We start from the raw sequence: 22,827 nt of genomic DNA, 5'->3' as shown, positions 1-22,827 counted from the left end.
AAAATGGCAAGTGAGAGGCAAACAATATCAGAGTTGGGGGCATATGGAGGGGAGCTAAGAAACTGTGTCCCACACAGGCAGAGAAATCTAGGGAACATCTTAAAAAATACAAAGTCCTTGGAAACTGATCAGGGTCTGTAAATGCACACTATGACCCCTTCTCCACCCTAGAAAAGAGGAATAGGTAAGAAAAAAAAGATTTAATTAAAAAAAATTTTTATTTTTTACTTTAAATTTAGGAAGACAATTCACCTATACTGTATATAAAGCAGTGGTAATTATTACACAAATTATACAGGGCTTTGGGTTCAGGGCAAACTGCCAATGTGGTCAACAATGCTTCAAAGCCTGTGCACCAAAGTCAAAGGGAAACATTTGGCAGGCAAATGGAAGTGGGAGTCACGGCTTCCTAAAGAGAGTCAATCAGTGAGAATGAAAAGTTTCATCTCTGGCCAGTCAGTTTAAAAATTTTTTCAACGTTTCAAAATCACAAAATAATATGCAAGTTAACACTGTGCGCAAAAAAAAAAAAAAAAAAAAAAGTTTTAAAATATGATACAAAATATTTCTAACATAAAAAACAAAAAGACATTAAACATGTTATATAAAGCAGAACTAAAAACAATATAGTACCAGGTATTTTTTTCACATGTATTGCTAAATAAGAGCTATGTGCCCCCAAAACATGGCAGCTCAATAGTTTTCTGTGGCACAGCAACTGCAAGGAAAGGCTCTGTGAGAAACAAATCTGGCCCAAGTTACTGAATGTGAAACGGATGTAATCTTGACTGTACAAAGCCCTTTTATGAACAGTGGAGTTCTAGGTCATTGTTTTCTGTCACTAGAGGTAATGCTGCCTTTCATTGTGGATTCAAGCCTTTATTTGAGGTGGATTTTATGGATGAAACAGCTAACACTGGCTTGTGAATAGCAGACTAAAAAAAAATCTAGCATATTTATAAAGTTCAAAGACAGAAAAATCAAATTCTTAGGCATTTTATATTTAATTTTCATTTTTTTCTTTTTAGGCTAGAGTAACAAACATCTTTGCATAAAAGGACACAAAGTAAAATTCCTCTCGCCTCAGAAGACCATCAGTGGCTCTTGCCATTTGTAATCTGTTTTAAACATAACTACTTGACTTTGTGTTTTACTCACCACTATAAAGCCAATGTCCCAAAGTGTCAGGAACACAGTAAGATGTTACACATGTCTATTGATGTAGCCACCTGCTATGCATACCAAACATTCTCACAAGCTTAACACTTTATTTTTTTTCAAACGTTTTACAAGAAGTAACACACTTTTCAGTTTTTCAAAGTCACTAAGCAGTGCCAGAGAGAGGTGAGTATGCAATGAACCAAGTCCCTTAGTGGAACAGAAATGGCAAATCAATGCAGGCAAAATTTTCTTCCTTGGTATCAGGTTGTCTCCTTTTCTCTTGTTCACATCCCCTTTTTGAAGACCTTTCCATAGAATGTGATCTACCAGTTAAGTGAAGTGCATTTACCTTAGACATTAGCTGTCTTACCTGCTACTAGTATCATAAAATATTTCTGGTTCTCTTTTTCCCTTCAACATATGAACATTACAACTGAAGAATCTGAAATTTCAAAGTTTAAATTCTGAGGTGCCTCCTATATCTCTACATGATTTATCTTGTCTCCTGTCACTGATACTTTTGAAGATATATGGTATATTATAAAGCCAAGCAATCAAGCTTTATCAAGAATGGCAAAATTCCTAATAGTCTAAATAATACTCAACGTATTTGATTTTTTAATTGTTTAATAAATTTAAGACAGAATTTTACAGTAAAAAAATTCAGTATCAAATGGAACTCAACTAATCTGTTCTCTTTAGCTCATGGTCCATTAGCAGGTATGTTTTTATTCTGAGCCAAATGTGTTCTCCCCTAACTGCCTATAAATATAGTGATGGTAACCATAAACAATATACCGACTTTGCCCTCGCCACTGCAGCTCACTTGGTTGGAACATCATCCTGTAAACCAAAAAGTTGTGGGTTTGGTAACTGGTGAAGGCACATGCCTATGTTGCAGATTAGGTCCCTAGTCCGGGTGCACAGGAGAGACAGCCAGTCAATGTTTCTCTCTCACACTGATGTTTCTCTCCCTCTTTCTCTCTTTCCCTCTCTCTAAAATCAATAAGCATGTCCTCTGGTAAGGAATAATAATAGTAACACCCACAACAATAATAGACAACCAACTTTAGTCAGGCAAAGCACTAAGCTCTACCTATTCATTCCAGAGATTTTTCAGTCCTCAAAGGTCACAGCCACTGAGTAACGGACATATGACATCCCTCAGTCAGAAAGTTTTGCCCTCTTAAAAGGCAGAGGAGGGTTCAATCCATCTAGAGATGGAAGAACAGTATAACCCAAAAGTCATACAACAAAATAACCAAGTCATCAAGGGCAATGGCCACTTCATTTTTACTCTCCTGGTTAACTCTAAGATCCCATCCTCACATTGTCACTTACTTTGTTTCTTCAGGATTTTTGTTGTTTCTCAATATTAGATTTTACATATTACCAAAATTTGTTTTTGAATGGCAAGCTTTTGACAGTGCCAGAACACAAAATACACGAATCTTAAGCATGGTACAATAAGTGATGTTCATTATAACAACCCTGAGTTTTAGAAAAGGCTATTTCTCTCATGTTTTCTAAAAAGCAGGCAAAGAAGTATGTCATATTTTTTAAAGAAAGATATACATCAAAATATTTTTAATAAAATAGTTCTGTGAAAAAATGATTTACTCAGAAACTACAACTCCATGGGAAGGTTGGATAAATAAAATAGTAATACCTTCTTTTACTCATTTTCTCCTTCATTTTTCTCTCACGTATTATTCCCTATATCTACCGCGCACCCTCCCCCCAGTCTCATACATCAGTACTTCACCTTCAAAGTCACTTCTTCCACAATCACATCTGCATACAGGACAAAGTATGACACATGCCTAGGGTATCTATTTCTCTGCTGCTTTTAACTCAATTTTCCTCATTTTATATCATTTAACTTTAAATCTTTTTGATATCAAAATCACAAATCTTTTCTGGGAACCAACGGTATATAATAAATTGTCAGAAAAGAATTCTTTACATGATTTAAAATCTATTTGACTTGTGGAATATGCTCTTCCTGAGTTCAGCATAACTTTGAATAATTAATTTCTATTCAGAACACCTAGAGTGTTATAACAAACAAACCCAGTTCTTTTATTCAGAAAGAGATCCTGGCATATCAGACACAAAAATTATTTGCTGACAGAATGAAAAAGGAGATACATCTCAAAATAAGGAGAAGTTATTAAAAAGTATCCTGTGCTCTATTTCATTCAATTGCTAGAGAGTTTGAAAGAAGTATAATATATATACAATATTAAGACAATATCGTTATATTTTACTGAAAAGGATTCTTCGAGTTCATCAATATTAACTCAACAACCCTCATAAAATCTTCTGTGGTGGAAAAATCATCTTCTAATCGCCTAATAAGTTAATAGCAAAGTCAGGTGATAATACTTTATTTCTCCCAAAACTTGTAGTATCAAGGCTTGAAATTCTTAAGCTTAAATATAAATCACAATCACCCTGAACTCTTTAATATATAATGGGAAATCCTCTGAATAAGAATCTCTACTGATGGGGCCTGGGTATTCATAACTGGACAAGCTCTACAAGTGACTCTAATGCAGAGCCAGGATGGACAACCACTGACATGAATGCACTGAGCCAGAATGAAGTCTACTGAGACTCTTCATACATCTCTAATAACTTTAGTGCTCTGTAGTCCTAATCCACAACAAAACAAAAATAGACTCAAAGGGACAATGGAATGGAATGTGAAGTGGCCATATAGGTATAGCAATGTAAAACTGAATACTATGTCATTAAGGTAAGCTATTATAAGCAGTCAAGGAATAAAATCTGAGCCCGGGCTGGTGTAGCTCAGTCGACTGAGTGCCAATCTGCAAACCAAAGGGTTGCGCGTTTGATTCCCAGTCTCAGCACATGCCTGGGTTGCAGGCCAGGTCCCTACTAGCGGGCACACAAGAGGCAACCACACATTAATGTTCCTCTCCTTCTCTTTTTCCCTCCCTTCCCCTCTCTCTGGAAAAAAATAAATAAAATCTTTTTTTAAAAAAAGAAAGAAAGAGGGGGGGGGAGCAAGGGAGGGCGAACTTAGCAGTAAGGAGTTTTCAGTGTAAGTGGGGGAAAGCCCTAGTATCTCGGTCCTCCCAGAGGGCTTCATTACAATACATACAGTATTTTAAAAAAATGTTTTCAACATTAACCCTAAAACATTAAAGCTGAGTCATGTTCAAATGCACTATATTTAAAAAGAGAACAACACATTAAAGATTTCCACCAAAGTGGTTAAAATAAAATTAAATTTGACATTTAAAAGTGACATGCTTTTATTATGCAAAAAACTTACTTTCATAAAACAGCTTACTCCATGACAGTATCAAATAACTTGATCTAGATAACATTCCCTAGCTTGATTAGCCTCTTCTTCTACAGACATGATGCCAAATGTATTTTGGCAACTTTCAAGTATCAAATCTACCATAAGACAACTAGGCTTTGCCATATGACAAAGGCTCAGAAAGCAATTATTGATTAAAACCCATAGCAGCTAAAGGTGATCTAACAATACAGAACTTCACATCACAATGCTCATCTTGAAGGGAGCCACATTTATATGGATATTATAAGCTCTGATATTTTTACTTAAAGTCTATCACATTACTTTAGTTATATTTCCTGTACAGATCCCCAATCTAATATGACTCAATGGTGACAACACATTAAAACTATTCATAATGGAAAAATTCAAGATTTTGGGAAGATGCTGGGGGAGAGTAGAGACTTCTAAGTATAATAAGTTAAAATTCTCTGATAAGTTTTAAGTTGGTTTTAAGGAATTTAAAACAAGCAACACATTGATTTATAAATGTGAAATAAGCTTTTCCTGCTCTCCATACAAAAGGGCAGAAAGAATTTAATGAAAAATCAGAAGTATGAATTTTTAAACACAGGCCTGAGAAAATGTGGAATAACTCACTGATTATGCCTCATAGTTCTAAAACTCCAGACACAAAAACCATTCATCTGGAGACTGCAGACCTATGTTAAAAACAGTCCACAACCACTCCCATCCCATTACATGTAACATGTCAAAACAGTTTAAAAATACTTGTTGTTATTCTGAGATCCTGTCTGCCACACAGTATTCCTGGTCATTTCACCCTCCTCTAAGGATTCCTTAAAAAGACTGCCCCAAAATATTTTCTTATATAAAATATACTTAGACTAGGCCAAATCTTCCTTCTAGCAACTACAGAGATACATAAATACTTAAATAATACCTTTAGAAATATAATACATTATAAAGGAATTTAACTATCTAAGAAAGCAAAATAGCTTAAACACTGTAAAAATCTGATCTCTGTACTCACAAACCACCTAGAACATATTATCAAATAACACTCTACTGAAAGATAATAGTAGGAGTTTTAGTCAGTATTTCAGAATACATTACAGTGAAGAATAGTACAAGAAAAACATGACAATAAAATATCAAAGAAAATGTAGACCTTACATGTATTTGTTTTTAGACTTGAAATAAATTTCTCATAGATCACCAGTGAACCCAAAGTAACATAATTACTATCACAAACCATTTTAGAAATTAATTTTTTCCTCCAAACCTGGTATGGTTCTTTAATGAAGAACCTGATTTATTTGTTAATGGAAAAAAAACAAACAATAAGTATCACATAAATTGCTCAGAAAAACATTAACTCCTAGAAAAGAGGAAGGAGGGTTTCAGAAAACATGAAATATAAAATGCCAATAATTATTATTTTTTTTAAATTTAGTATAGCTAGTAGCTAAAGGAATTAAAATTTAAACTATACTGAGACACCCATTTTAAGCTACACAAAAAGCAAAGTCCCACACTCCAGGCTGATGAGAGTGTGGACAGACACTCCGTAGGTCACTGCAGGCAGCAACTGGTATAATTTTTCTGGAATGAGTAATATTATCAAGAAACCTTTTTAAAAGTTCATTCCCTTTGATTCAGTAGTATACAAATATCTCTATACAACTGTTTTAAGTGCAGCATGATTTAAAATGAAGGCAAAGAGAATACGACTTTCCAACAATACAGCAATCATTGAATATGTGATATTTCTAAAGAATATTGTGCAGCTAATATCTTTATAAAAAACATTAATAACTTTACACGTAAAAATAACTTACACACATTTCAAGAGTTAAAAATCTGGAAGTCCTATTCATCTACAAATCTGAAGACACTAAGTGAGTATGGCAGAAAATTAAGGAATGTATCTCTAGACAACATGACTATAGGTTATTTTAGTCTCTGTATTTCTCAATCTTTTCTATAACACACACTTGTGTATGCCAAAAGCAGTGGTATGTGGGTAAATGTTTAAGAACAAGTTAAGAAGTCAGGGGATTGGGAAGGTTTTACTGATTTCCATAGAGTAAATAGTCTCACCATCGCTACTTTTAAGCTACCAGTGGTTTTAGTGCTGACTTGCAAAGTTCCTGCAATCTTAGCAATCAGCCCTGGCAAGCCAGTACTAGCTGGCTCCAATGCACCACTGTGTCCAAAAGCATACAAAATATATTAATAATGATAATTATAATTTAAATCACAAAGGCAAAATCAATTAGCCATCAAAATAACAGGTCATATGATCTTTTTTAAAAAAGCCTGTTTTCCTTATATGAGGGAAGAAAACAGGAGTTCACAGATTCTATAGGAGTATCAATAGATAACTATTACTGTACTAAAGGAGGGAGAAAAGCAGGCAATTCCTAATAATGCTTATTGGGTCACTTGCTTACTTACTAATCCATTCAGTCACCCAAAAAGTATTTATTGTCTCTCTATTGCATTATGCCTACTATTCCAGGATCTTGGGATATACCTGTGGGTAAAATAAGTCCCTGCCCTCATGACACTTGCTTTCTAGTCTAATACAGATATTCCACAGCTTTTTCCTGATGAATAATTGAATTTTCCTAAAACCATATTAAGATAAGTAAAATTAATATGAATGAAAAGCCAGACACTCACTGCATACCATCTGCCAGTTTTTAAAGAAAAGAGAGAGACAGGGAAAGAAAAGTTTGTTTTTAGAAAAAAGACACGGTGAAAGAGAAGTGAAAAAGTGGAAAGCAATGGCCCACCACCGCCATGCAGGCATGCGTCCCCTCCTCCTGATGAGGCTGATGCAACATTCCAACTCTACTAAGCCATGTGATACTTTCTACATCTGCTCTATTGTCCAGTCAGGTGCCACCCATAAGATTAACCAATTGTTTGGGATTAATAGGTTAGGGGCCACCACCTTAATAGATGCTCTTACTTTTGCAGGAGAACGTTGTTTCCGTTTCTTCTTTTTCTGTAAGTCTACTGGCTCTCTGATTTGTTTTTTGTCTCTCATCAGTTGCTCAGATACATCAGTAAAAGTAATTTCCTGCTTTACACTTATCTGTTAAAAAAAAAAAAGGAGTCAATTTTAGAAAAGTCCATTGTGACAAAAAGCCATTGCATGTTTAATCCTTTGCTCCTTTGCTAACCCTACAGCATGTGGCTCCCATGCTAATCTATGTGTGAGCAAGTAAATAGTGCACTGAAGAATTCATTAATAGACAATTGAAAAATCAGAATCAGGAGTACATGAACTAAGGGATAAAATAAGATTTTACAAACATTTACCTGGTAAAAAAGAAGTCCTAGGAAAAGATGGTTATAAGACCTACCAGAATAAAGCAGATGTCAAGACAGTAACATCAATTTCACGCCCACGTTTAAGAAAAGTGATGCTGAAGTTAAAAGCACTCACAAAAAAGGGTTAAATTCCAAATATCAGAAAAATATTGGAAGAAAGAAGGAGTATTTAGACTTCACAATGGGTTTTCTTCTCTCAATTTAAAAAATATCAGGAAAACAACACAAAATTCTAAAAGGTAAGACAAACAATAAAAATGTAATTATCTTTAAGCACCACACTTTTGACACTATTTTGGCCAGTATTTTCCTGGCTTCTAAAACAAACCATCACCCAATAATTTTAGGGAGTTGCATATGGTTTTAGGCTGGCTGCTATGTACAAGACATGATGCTAACTACACAGTAACTATAGAAATACTACAAGAAACATTAACATGTCAACAATATTACCTATCTTCAGATTTCAGTTCTCACAGATATGAAGAGTTGTATGTCCTAAAAAAAAAAAAATACACCAGGGTTCTAAGGTCACTAATGGTAGTGTCGATTCTTATAAGGAATTGATGGTGCTGAGTCATCCATCCCTTACTGCTACATTTACAATCTACCTTTGAAATAAAAACACAAGAATCTTAAAGCTAAGAAACTTTCAACTCAACAAGCTATGAAATACATTAAAAGTATTTGACCCTTGCACCATGTGAGGACCCAACAAAAAGTTGACAACCTGGAAGAGGGCCCTTACCCTGCCATGCAAGCACCCTGATTTCAGATTTCTAACCTCCAGAACTGAGAAATAAATTTATGTTGCACATAAGATTTTTTGGAAAAATGCTTGATAATAATCCAGGAAGCAAAATGTGCTAATGACTACATTTTTAAAAAATACACTAAAACAGATGCAAAACATTATAAGCATCTTACATTCATAGTGTAAAGTTCGAAGACACAGCTGTGTGGAAGGAGTTCATGAAGAAAATGCAACATAAGCCAGGGATTTCAGACTAACAGAATAAGGAACTGAAAGCTTTCATAAATTCCTGGAATGTAGGCAGTATGAGAATCGCAAATCAAGAAGAACCTTGACACCAAAATGTGACTTAAATGATTATTCAGTTAGTAATTCCATCAGTTATAGAGTAACACCAGTGACCATTCTTTATGGCTTCTTTTGGTATCATTATTTGGAACATAGAGACATGTTACCATCTGGAGTGATGGTAACCAAAAGTGACATACTCGGGCTGTGCATGAGACACGGAGAAATGATAACAGACCATCTAGGTATCTGTTGAACTGCTCTGTCCTATTTTGCAGTGGCACTAAAGTAGTTCCAACATTTCTGTCAGCTTATAGATTGCAAAGAAATCATGAGAATGCAGCATGTGGCAATAAGAAACAGGGAAAGTTGTTTTAGTAAAGGTGTCAAGTGGAGTGTAAGACAAATGCACAAATGAGTTCTGTAATTAGCGGTTATTTACAAATTTTAAAAAGTGCCTTTATATGCAGTGAAAAAGGTTAACACATGTATCTGAACCTTTTAGTTATTTCCACGTATATAGAAAGTGATCGTATTACTCCTTGCATTTTCAAAAATAAGGAATACTTTATACATTGGGAAAACACAAACACAAACCTAGAAATATCAATGGATCAAAGCATTAGGCACATAGCAAGTTAAATTTTTAGACGCTCCAACAGGCTTATCATTCATAAATGGAATCTCCTCTATACATAACCAACCACACAGTAAAGTATATGGTCCAGCCTCAAGTGCTTAGAAAAGATGTCAGGAAATCCAAAAACATAAAGCGATAGGTGTAATAATAGGACAGTTATAAAAAATTAGTTACAAAAAATCTGGGGAAACTTAAGCCTTCTTTGGCCCAAGGAAGACTATAACCTATAAATACATGAAAAAATGAGCATAGCAAGAAAGACAATAATTCATCCCTAAGTTATCTACTCTTTCACTGAGAACTGTCTTTAAAAGGAAATCAAGTTCTCAGTGTTACTTTTCACCTAAATAAACTGAAACATAATTAAGCAATAAAGTATATATAGATGTATAGTATTTGAAAAGACTGGTTTGCTGGATTTTTAAAACATATTTACTAAAGCATCATGAAAACCAATAAACTAGGAAGTAGGTTAAATTTTTTAAAAACAAAATCAAAATTAAACCTTTTATTTCTTCCCCATCACTTTACTATTTTACCTAGTCCCACTTGAAACCTTGTGCCTACATTTGAGAGATAAATTTCAATGCCTGTCTCACACTACCAAACCAGAAATACCATCAACATTGTCAATCACACTACCCATCCTTCTTTCATAAGATCTGAGTAAACCCAGGCTTTTAAAAATGTTTTTTACTTATTTTTTTAAAAGGAGGAAGGGGAAAGAGAGAAAGACATGGAGGGAGGAAGGGAGAGAGAAAAACATCAGCTTGTTGTTTTACTTACATACGCATTCACTGGTTGATTCTTTTATGTGTCCTGACCAGGGACTAAACCCACAACCTTGGGATGTCAGGATGACACTCTAACCAACTGAGCTAACCGTCCAGAGCAACCCAGACATTCCTTCTACACCTAAAACTCTAAGACTCATCCACCAAGTGAAGCTCTCTCTGGGTCTCCCACTTTGAGACTAGGGAAGAAGTCGGACATGGCTTTCATGTCTTATCTACCCTCTATACTCATCAAACTTCTTCCCCAGCATCCTTAGAAGACCTGAGTCCTACAGTGTTAATGCTTCCTCATCCCTTGCCACAGTCAAAGCTGGTCCTTTCTTGCTAGTTCTAAAGTACATCTCATAATTATTCTGATGTTTTTCTCTTTTTTGACCTTTCTCTGTTTTTATTTTCCCAACCTTAAACATAAAGAGGGCTCTCCATATAAAAAGACTCTTTCCCTTGATTCTAATCACTAATAAGTCAAGCCCAGAATGCAGAATAATTCTTTATTTTTCAAGGCTTACTTCACTATTTCTGGCTCAATAATAAAAAATCATCCTGAGTTGGCGGTGGGGGTTGGGTGAAAAAGGTGAAGGGATTAAGCAAAAAACAAACAAACAAACAAACAAACAAAACCCCACACCAACTACCTCATAGACACAGAAAACAGCAACGTTATTACCAGGGGTAAGGGAGGATGGGGAAAGACAGAAGAGAGTAAAGAGGTTATAAACAGTGAGGGAAGGAGGCTTAACTTCAGATGGTAAACACAATACAATATACAGATGACATATTATAGAATTTTACACTTGAAACCTATGTAATTTTATTAGCCAATGTCACCTCAATAAATTCAATAAAAAATTATCCTACTTTTATATTAAGCTAATTCAGGTACCTACATATTATCTTGATATCTGAAGATAAGATACTCTTCTTCGGTATTTTCCATAACAGCGTTCATTCACTTATTCATTTACCTGCTATTAAGTGCCTACTATGTATAAATTCAGTTTAAATAACACAACAAAAGCTTTAAATTTACTGAGATTCTAATATGTATAGAGCATAACTCTAGAAACTGAGAACACATTCTAAATATAGGGTCTCTGGCATCAACAAAATTAAAAGAAAACCTAATGAACAGGAGAAGATCCTATGACTTTCTTAGAAAAGACAAGACCTAGGTCACTTGACAGTAGTATTTGTCCTTAACCAAATAGAAGACAGTGGATAGGGAAGTTGGGGAGGGTGGGGGGAGCGGGAGTGAGGTTCGTGGTCTCTAGCCTGTACCCTATTGCATTTAATCCTACAGTAACAACACTATGAGGTTAGTTATTTTCATCCCATCGTAAAAGAAAAGAAAAATAAGGCCCACAAAAGTTACTTATCTAAAATCCCATTAAGAGGGGAAACCAAAATTTAAACAAATCTTCCAAATCCAGCAACTCTGATCCTAACTACTGCAATCTGTGAATTACTTTTTATCCTATGTTACCAGTTAGAAAACTAAAACTTCAAGGAGTTAAAGTGTCTTACCAAAGCTACTAAATTTCAAAACTAGGATTTTAATCAGGATCTTCTATTTTTTAATCCAGTGTTAGTAATAACAATCCAGTTACAGTAATAACTGCATCTTAATAAATCTAAATTATTCAAAATTATTTTAAAATTATTTTTGCATGAACACTTTATTTTTCCATATATGCATGAACTATAGTTTGGTTACTACCAGAATGGGCAAAAAATTTCTAGCCATTCTCTAACATCTACTACTAAAGGAAAATAATTTTAAAAATAACAAAGTGGACAAAACACCAGTAATATTTATGTGAAACATTAAGACTTGAGAATTTCAATCCCACCTCTTCCAGTTACTATCTGAATACACCTGGCTTCCTGAAGTAGTAGATGGCAAAGCAAAACAAAGCACAGGTTGCAGTTAAATGAAACGCAATCTAATTCCAAATAGTAATAGTAGCAGTGAGGCTGATTAATTACATTTTAATCACTTGGAACTTCTTCCCACTTGTAAAATACAGGAATTTTAACTTGCGGAATTTCTATAGACATAAAATAAAAAAGATTACATACATAAAGCATCATCTACAGTACACAGCAGTATATAGTAGATTCTTGATGCTACTTATTAAAATCATTTCCTCATTATGAATTAGTGGCAGCAGTAATATCCAACACATACACATCAAAATATCAAATGAGATTACATAAAAAGCACCCTGAAAACTTCCAATTCTACACAAATACTTACAGTTATTACACAATTACAAATGTATAATTCCTTTGCTAAAAATATCTTTCCCTTTCAATATGCTCTATTATCCCAGTCTCCTATCTAAAGACAACTTTTCTTTTTTCTTCTCCACTTCCATCCCAAAACCAACTCCGGGTGTTTTTCTCAGTGTCACATACAAATCTAGAAACTGTAGGTCACACTCCTACTCTGGATCATTTATAAAATATTAACTTGGGAGTCTGACACTCTACCCAAAGGAAGAACTGGTCAACTTTTATGGGTTACAAATTATATACCAAATTATATACCAGTATAGACCAAGAACTTAAAAAAAAAAAAACTAAGCTAAAGAAATAATCACATGACAACAAATTCAACATATAACATCACAATATTATTTATATGACAGTAAAAAAATGTGTAGTCTAATAAGTCTAGTATTCAATAATAAATAGCGAGATAAATTACAATACAGCTATACAACATTATACAGTTACAAATCTTCTGAATATTAATGACAGTGAAATGCTCATGCTTTGATAAACAGATATGACTCATGTAGATAAAAATACTTGTACAATTCTATACAAACACATATGCATGCAAAAAATTTTATACGAATATGCAAATACATACACAGAAAGACAAATAAGGAAATACTAAAATGCTAACAATGAAATGTTAGTAGTAATTATCCAAGAGTAGTAAAATCACAGCAATTTTTTTCTTCTCTATTTTTTTAATTTTTTTTTACATTTTCTCAAACAAGTTATGTTACTTTATAATTTTAAAAAGCTATTTTAAGTCCAGTCTTAATATAAATCCCTAGTATTAATCAAAGAAAAATCTATTTATCATCTTAATATATTAAATTGTTCTAAGAACTGAAACATTAAGTCAGCAAAGTAAAACTGAAAAAATTTCTACGGATTAGCAGGGGGAAAAAAACCATCAAATAAATACCCTTATCTCACAAGAGCAAAAACCAATTCCAAATGGACTATGCACTTAAATGGGAGAAGAAAAAAAAAAAAGAGGCTTCTAAAACAAAGGAATATATCTTCATGACCTTGGAGTAGGCAGAGGATTCTTAAACAGGATATACACAAAACACCAACCAAAAGAAAGGACTTACAAATTAAACTTTATTAATATTAATTTGTTTATCAAAAGAGTAAAAAAGACAAATCAGAGTAGAAAAGATAACTGCAACACACACACACACACACACATATATACACATATACAAGATCTATATATGGAAAAAGTTCAAATCATTGTTAGTATAACAAGAAGGGTTTGCGTAATATCAATGTAAGCTGACAGCCAAGGAGAGTAGACTGGAATGCATGAACAATGACAGCTTCACTGTACTGGTCAGTGGAGGCAGTAGGTGCTGTTGAGTGAGCATGGGTACTGTGTGGCTGTCCAGTCAAAATGGCTGAGCAAGTAGAGAAACAATTCTGCATCAAATTTTGTGTTAAGCTTGAATATTCCCCTGAGGAAACTATTGGATGATTCAGAAGGCTGCCTTTATGGGCAACTGGTGACTGGCAGCTTCATCACAAAAATGTGCCCGCTCATGCATCACGTCTGGTGCAGAGTTTTTTGGCGAAACATCAAATCACCCAGGGGACTCAGCTCCCTTACAGCCCATTTGGTGCCCTGTGACTTCTGGCTTTTCCCCAAACTAAAATCACCTTGAAAGGGAAGAGATTTCAGACTGTCAATGTGATTCAGGAAAATACGATGGGGCAGCTGATGGCAAATGAGAGAACTGTGTGAGGTCCCAAGATGCCTCCTTTGACGGGAACTGAGGCATCACTGTCCTATGTACAATGTTTCTTGAATCTTCTTCAATAAATGTCTCTCTTTTTCACAGTACATGGCTGGATACTTTCTGGACAAACCTCATATAAGCATGATCCTTTCACCATTATTTCATTCAAACAAATCTAGTAATAATGTAAATACCCATCAATAGGGGAGTGGTTAAATAAAAAAGGGCACATCACTTAATCAGTCATTAAAATAAATAAGCCATTTTATATGTAATAATATGGAAATTTCTGTTATTGAATAATGCAAATTTCAAAAGCATACAAATATCATTACCTAATATGTGCAAAATGTATTATTTTCAGAAGATGTATGCTATAATTATGAGATATTATACAGAAATACACATATTCTGTATGTCTGTTTATAAATTTAAATTTTCCAGAAGAATATCAATATTAACAGTTATTACTTTGGAAGTAGAGTAGGCAAGTGTTAGAAACAAGGAACTTTGACTTTGTTCTCTTCTATACTATTTTTTACAGTGACTATGTAGTCCTTTTATAATAAACTACATCATACAATTATGAAAAAACCAAAGCAGACATCTCTGTGACTGAGCTAGCTAGGCTGACCCTATCACATCATAGCCTTGTCCATAACGGTTTCCATTCATGCACTATTCACCTAAGTAAAAGGGTATATCTCTCATTCAGTACTACTGTCTCACAATTCCAAATCAATTAAGTAGACATCAAAGATTAGACAGGATTTTATTAAAAGTGTTAGGAAACTGGCATCTAGAAGAAATTGTTCACTGACAGTTTATATCCAAAAAAAGTAAAATAAACTCAGTCATGGGAGGATACTGAAAAGCAGACCATTCTGGCTTAGCTCCCTAAAACAATCCACTAAAAGGGATACTTTGATTCATCTACTTACCAGGTAAGTTGAAATCAATTAATAATAAGCAATAACATGACTCTCACCAGGCAAAACTATAAAGCAAGGTTACTTCATATTTTCTGCTCAAATACGGCCACTTTCTAAGAGCCATATAGTATATGAGTAAAATCTTGATTTAAAGAAAAAACTGGAATTGATATAAATTACCATCTATTCACCCTAAAATGAGCTCAAGTGATAAATTTATTTCTGAAAATGATATCCAAAGAGTATGCTGTAGCATAAAATATTTGAAGGGAAGGGAGTGCTTTTTAAACATACAGCCCCAATAAAACCCAGTGCAATCACTTCAAAACACAACAGCCCAACCGATAATGAACATAAAACTACTTCTGAATCCCTCAAATGAGTTTTAACAGAAATGTAATGATAATAAGAACTAGCTACAACTAATAAAAAGACTTTGTTGAAAAAGTATATAATGGGAATAACAGGGAGTTAGCCAAAAAGTGGAAGAAACATATCCTACCAATGACTACTTAAGCAGATAAATACAAAGGCAAACAGATTTGTCACCTTCCAGGATGACTGTGAAAGATCATTTGTAACCGATAAATGAGTCCAACTCTGCAATAAACCAGGGTATAAAATATGCGGCAAAAATAGTAAGTACTTTAAAATCACTGCAATGGGTAAAATAAATTTTTTTAATGGAGGGAAACAGTCACCCATTATAATACACACTCAACTTCCTAGAATCAGCATATTAAGTTTTTATTAACTGGCGGGAAAGAGGTATTTAGGAAAATATCCATGCAATCCTCCTTAAACTAAAGACAAAATTTAAGGAAACTTTAAACTTAAAGACAAAACAGAGGTCTTACACAAATAGCCAAATATATTTTGAGTTTCCTAGGCCATTTAATAAAATAATCATACATGTAAAATACATAAAAGTATGTCTAAAATGTTAATCTTGCTCTTTAATCGCACAAAAATTTGTGACTAAAATAAAAAGCTACATGAAAACTGCAGTATATTTTTTCAGGACTTATAAATACCTGAAATACTTTACATTTTCTTATATTAATATAACTAAAACATTGTTTTCTTTATTTATTGAGTTCAGAGAGAAGGGAGGGAGGGAAGGAGGCGGAGGAAAGCAGGAGGAGAGGGAGAGAGAGAAACATCGATTTGTTGCTCCACTTTGCTATGCATTCATTGGTTGATTCTTGTATGTGGCCTGACCATAAACTTGGCATACCAAGATGATGCTCTAACTAACTGAGCTAGCTAGCCAGGGAAAAACATGATATTTTTATAGCTCCTAATTTGTAAAACCTTTAATCTAAAGTGATACAGGCCAAGAGTTTTCTAGAAAACAAATGTGGCATACATTATGAATTACAATTTGTTCCATTTTGTCAATAAAGATATGTCTTTACTCTTCAACATGCTTGCCATCAAATTGGAAAAATAAAGACCATAAAGTGGTATGATTTCCCAATTCCTCATGAATGGTTATAAGAATAAAAAGAATAAATCAAATAGTTTTTTCAAATTCCTGAAATAAATTTGAGTTGAGAAGCTTTCTAACACAGTATTATCCAATAAAACTTTCATAGTATCATTTCTCATGCCTGTTATGTTCTAGCATAAAGCAGTGTTACACAAATCCTAAATTTTGCCCATCTGGTACATATCAACTTTTCATAATTCACTGTCAGAATCAACTCAAATTCATCATAATCAGTAAGGAACATCAGGATTTAATTATGGATTATCTATAAATATGGAATATCAAGCAGACATTTAAGAAATATGATCAGAAGAATAGATAGTTGATAAAAGTTCAAAATATGATGGTAAGTAAAAAGAGTGGATAAAAAGCAACATGGCCCTGGCCGTATGGCTCAGTTTGTTGGAGCGTCATCCTGTACATCCCAAGGTGATGGGTTCAATCCCCAGTCAGGGTGCATATGGGAGGCAACCAACTGATGTTTCTCTCCCCCCACCTCCCTCTCCCTTTCTTCTCTCCCTCCCTCCCTCCGTCCCTCCCTCTCCTTTCCCCTTTCTCTAAAATCAATAAAACGTATCCTTGGGTGAGGATTTTTAAAAAAGCAGTATGATCCTATACATGTTATACATATCAAAAAAGCACAGAAGTGCATATTCCAAAATGTTAGGAGTGACTTATCTGCTGGTAGGATTATGATATCCTGGAGATACCAACATCAATAACCTACATGGGAATGTTCACAATAGCTTTATTTTAATAGCCAAAATGTGGAAACAACGAAAATGGCATTCAATAAGTGAATGGTTAAAATGTGGTTCATCCACACCATGGAATACTACTCTGTAATAAAAAGGAACAAATTATTAATACACAGCTATTCGGATGGCTCTTGTGGGCATTATGGTAAATGAAAAAAAGTCAATCTCAAAAGGTTAAATACTATAGGATTCCACTGATATTCTCAAAATGAGTAAGTTATAGGAATGGAAAATTAGGAATAGGACAGCCAGGGATAAGGAATGGTGAGCGGGGGAAGAGGTGTGACTACAAAGCGACAGCACAAAGACGACTTTTGCAATGATGAATTAGCTCTCTACCCTGACTGTAGTGGTGGTTACACATACCCACATGTGTGATAAAGTACAGAACATCAGATATACTGTAGCAATACCAATTTCCTGATTCTGAGATTGTACTATAGTTATGTAAAATGTAACCCACTAAGGGAAACTGGGTGAAGAGTATGTGAGACCTCTGTAGAGTATTTTTATCCATTTACTCTTTATGAACCACTCACTCCTAAAGCCATAAGCTAGAGCAGAACATGGTATCATATCTCAAACAAGATAAAGAGGGCATGTGCATGGCAGGGCTGACCAAAATCAAGATGCCAAGAGTGTAAGCAAAATGAGAAGGTTCTCTTCATACAAGGGCAACTCAGCATAAGGTGTCAGAGCCAAAGGAGCATAAGTAAGGATCCACGCTATGGGGAAGAAGAGCCTGGAACAAGGTTCAGAAGCTAAGTAAAACGGGGAAGGTCTCAAAAGAGCAGGCATGGACCAGCACTGTGTATAAAGAAGGATGGCAACCTGTGAGGAGAGAAAGGCAACTATGCAACGGACAGGGGGTGGCATGCTCTGCCATGGAGTATAGGAACCAGGGTATAGGAACCAGTGAAGAGGGCATCTACGTGATAAGGGAGTAGTGGGGGCCATATCAAGTAAGTAAATACATTAAAGATATCAAAAGTCAGGTTTTTCACTGTCTCAGAAGGGAGTTATAAAATATGGAAGCGAGAAAACTAAAAGTTATTCTGTGGTAATGGACTCTAACTGGAGGTTCAGTGTGAACTCATGATTTTTAATACTGATAGTAGACACGGAGGTAATTATAGATATAAATGGGTGTATAATATACACATATAAATGCAGAATTATATACATACATATATTCCCTGGTTTTGTCCACTGATAGGCCTGGGAAAAGCTATACCCCAACAGCACATTGAGAACCCAGAACTTGGATTTTAAATACCATTCTCCACCAAAATGAACCAAAAAAGCTCCTCAGAGAAATGAATGATTTCAGGGTTGAGACAAAAAAAAAAAAAAAAAAAAAAAAAAGGGCCAGGAAAAATAAAAAGGTAAGCATAGAAAACCTGTGACAGAAGGTAAGGAAATGCTCAAAGACAGACAGAGCATGTGAAAGCCCACAGAAGCCAGGCTGAAGAGGCTCCAACTGGCCAAATCTTAAACCAAACATTAACATAATGATATAACAGATTTAAACCCAGTGAATGAAATAAAACTTAAAATAAAAGTCCATGTTGACACAAATAAATAAATGACTAAATTAAAAAGTGTGATGAGGAATGAGGTTAGCTTTACAGTGGAAAAATCTGGCAGACATCACCTTAATCAACTGATAAAAGTAAACCACCACCAGAATAGCCCAAACAAAAATCATGTGTCACAAGTTAGAAAGCAACGGAGAGAATACTGCATTATTTTTTGCTATATCCCTGCCAAAGGTTTTAACTTAAATCTTATTAAAGGGGAAAATGAAATGAACTGAGAAACAAAATAAATGGTTGGTAATTTTCAAGTATTACAATAAAAAAAAACTAACTCAAACTAAAGAAAACTGAAGAGACATGACAACAAATGCAACATCAAATTTAAACTGGGTCTTTCTGCAAACAAACTTTAATTGTTGGAAAACAAGTAAGACAATGGAATGCTACTTGGCCATAAAAAAGAAGGAAATTTTACCCTTTGTGACAGCACAGATGTATCTGGAAAGCACAATGCTATGGGAATAAACCAGTCAGAGAAAGACATGTACCATATGATTTCACTTATATGTGGAATTCAACGAACAAAATGAACTAACAAGCAGCTTAAAGAGACACACTCACAGATAAAGAGCATTAGGACATCTGTGGGTAATGTGGGTGCTGGGTGGGTGTGTGTGGAGTGATCAAACAAAAAAGAAAAATAAAGAGACCTCCTGTCCATGTCGGACAACTACTTGGTGACTGTCAGGGAATGGGGGTGGGAGGAAAGCTAAGGAGGTACTGGCAGAATAAATGGTGATGGACGGAGACTTGACTTAGGGTGGTGAACACCCAATACAGTGTATAGATGATGTGTTGTAGAAATGTGCACATGAAAATTGTAAAATTCTGTTAACCAGTGTCACCGCAATAAATTCATTAAGAGGGAAAAAACAAATACGGATGTAAGAGTTGAAGAACACACCTAGTCCATCTGACCTAACTGAATTATAAAATAACTAACCCAAGGACAGCCAGAGTACACAATATGTTTTCATGTGTTAAATAAAGAATATTCTCCACCCTGACCGGGTGGCTCAGTTGGTTGGAGCATAATCCCATGTACCAAAAAAAGCTGCAGGTTTGATCCCTGGTTGGGGTGAGTTTGAGAGGCAACTGATCGATGTTTCTCTCTCACATCAATGTTTCTCTCACTCTCTCCCCCTTTTCTCTCTCTCTAAAAACAAAACAAAAAAAAAATCAATAAATATATCCTTGGGTGAGGATTCAAAGAATTAGGAATATTCAATAACTAATCAAAGGTTGAGCCTTAATATGTCTCAATAAACTTAAAAAGATTGAAATTATTCAATGTACAATTCTCTCAACACAATGATTAAGTATCAATGGCAAACAGTATATGGAAAATTTCAAAATATTCAGAAATTGAGCAAAACAATTCTAATGATTTCATGGATCAAAAAGAAATCACAAAGAAAGGTAAGAAGTTTAGAGCTTCAAATGCTTACATAGAAAAAGAAAAAAGATATAAGAATCGTCTAACCCTCCACTTCAAAACGCAAGGAAAAGAGCACAGATTTTAAGATGTAGAAGGAAGGAAATAAGAGAATAAAGACGAATGAGAGTAAAAATGAACAGTGAAAAATCAATAAAACCAAAACTTGAATATTTGAAGAAACCAGTAAAATTAATAAATCTCAAAAAAACCAAGATGGCGGAGGAGTGAATGGAAGTCACACTGACCTCCTCCCAGGACCTATCTGGAATTACAACTAAATTGTGGAGAAATCGCCTGGAAAGAACAACTGAACAATAGTGAGAGAGGAGCCTTATAACCTCGGACAGACAGAAGAATCAGCTTTAGCGCAACCCAATGGTAAGGAGTGAGGTACAGACTCAAGAAGGTGGGTGGGGCACCCATGGGTGGCAGTGCCAGATGGATTTTGAAACGGCCAGTAGGATCCCCCAGAGAACAGCGGGGTATGAACCATACGTAGGGATCACCAGCAAACAGCACCATAGTCCAAAAAGAACACAGATAGCCAGCTGTGAAAAGCAGCAGGGTTGCCCTCTGCCAGAGACGGGCAGCTGGAGATGCAGAGTCGTTTAAAGGGTTAACACATAAATTTTTATTTGCAGCCACTTACCCTGGTCTCCGGCAAAGGCGGGGACAGAGTGGACTAGAGACGCCTGAGGAGAGACTGGGGAAGGAGGCCTTGGGGAGAGAACTGAGAGAGTAGCCAGAGGAATCCTGGTGCTGACTCATCCCCCGTATGGCAGCAGCCATCTTACTCAGGCAGACCACTCCCCTGAGAGGCAACAGCAGGAGAGGACACACTAGCCCCATCCCAAGGAAGGATGTGGCCCAGGCCCAGGGGTGCTAAAGCCTGACTGCTGAGTACAGAGTGGCAGCCACAAATAGTAGGTCCCTGGCTAAAGGGGGCAAAGAGTGGTCTAGAGATACTTGAGGAGAGACTGGAAACGGAGGCTTTGGGGAGGGAACTGAGAGAGTAGCTGGCGGGATCCTGGTGCTGACTCCTCCCCCATACAGCAGCAGCCATCTTGCTCAGGCAGACCACTCCCCTGAGCAGCAGCAGCATGAGAGGACCCAATAACCCCGCCTGTAGGAGGGACTCTACCCCTCCCTGTGGTGTCTGAGCCTGACTGCTGAGTACAGAATGACTAGATTAGCAACTGAAGGAGACACCCACAGACAGTAGATTTCCGGAAGTCTCAAACAGACTGCCTAAGGTCAAACGGAGTCAACAGCTGACATCATCAGAGGCAGATCCAGAAACAAATAACAGCGGTCTCCTACCATAGAACTTCACACCACAAAGTCAGAAAATCAAGACAGATCAACTTAAGAAGCAGAAACAAAAAAGGAGAGTCTCACAAATAATGGGAAGACAAAGAAACAACCCCAATCAAAGGGAAAGGAGGAATCCCCACAAAGAGAACTAAATGAAATAGAGGCAAGTAAACTATCAGATATGGAGTTCAAAACCGTTCTAAGGAAGCTCAATGAGCACAGTGAGCTCAGAGAGAATTACCAAAAACTACAGGGAAACTATGAGGAACTTATTGCAAACTATATCAGCATGAAAAAGGACACAGAAACTATCAATAAGAGACAAGAGGAAGTGAAGAATACAATTTCTGAATTGTCGAACACAGTCGAAGGAATCAAAAGCAGGCTCGAGGAAGCAGACGATCAAATCAGCAAGCTGGCAGATAAGGTAGAAAAAAGCTTCCAGAAAGAGCAAGAAAATGAAACAAGACTCAAAAAGAATGAAGAGGCAGTTAGGGAAATGAAGGACAACCTGAAACATAATAATATCCATATAAGAGGGATACCAGAAGGAGAAGAGGAGGAGCAAGGGATTGGGAATCTGTTTGAAAAACTAATGACGGAAAACTTCCCTAATTGGAGGAGAGAAAAAGTCACACAAGTCCAGGAAGCACAGAGGGGCCCATTCAAGAGGAGCCCAATGAGGCCCACTCTAAGACACATCATCATTAAAATGGCAAATATCAAAGGCAGAGAATCCTAAAGGAAGCAAGAGAAAAACAGGTAGTAATATACAAGGGAGCCCCAGTACAGCTAGCAGTTGGCTTCTCAACAGAAACAGCACAAGCCAGAAGGGAATGGCAAGAAATATTCCAAGTCATAAAAAGCAAAGGCCTGCTAACCAAGATTGCTCTACCTAGCAAGGTTCTCAATTAAAATGGAAGGTGAAATAAGGAGTTTCCCAGACAAAAGAAGGCTAAAAGAACACACCTCCACCAAACCAGCATTGCAAGATAT

At 35.7% G+C, this 22,827-nt stretch overlaps 1 protein-coding gene across 6 annotated transcripts in view; it reads right to left on the bottom strand.

Annotated features, from left to right (window-relative positions):
* The window catches only part of ZNF148 (zinc finger protein 148), a 183,336-nt gene that overhangs the window by 34,562 nt on the left and 125,947 nt on the right, over nt 1–22,827 (bottom strand). For all 6 annotated transcript variants that reach the window (XM_054575177.1, XM_054575175.1, XM_054575180.1 and 3 more), the window contains one exon: nt 7,437–7,562. In XM_054575177.1, coding sequence (XP_054431152.1) covers nt 7,437–7,562 — 126 coding nt within the window. The remainder of the gene's footprint in view (nt 1–7,436; nt 7,563–22,827) is intronic.

The sequence above is a fragment of the Pteronotus mesoamericanus genome, unplaced genomic scaffold (assembly GCF_021234165.1).
Source record: "Pteronotus mesoamericanus isolate MK-2021 breed Mesoamerican mustached bat unplaced genomic scaffold, CSHL_Meso_final contig_27, whole genome shotgun sequence".
Taxonomy (NCBI): Eukaryota; Metazoa; Chordata; class Mammalia; order Chiroptera; family Mormoopidae; genus Pteronotus; species Pteronotus mesoamericanus.
This window is presented reverse-complemented; position numbering and strand designations above follow the sequence as displayed.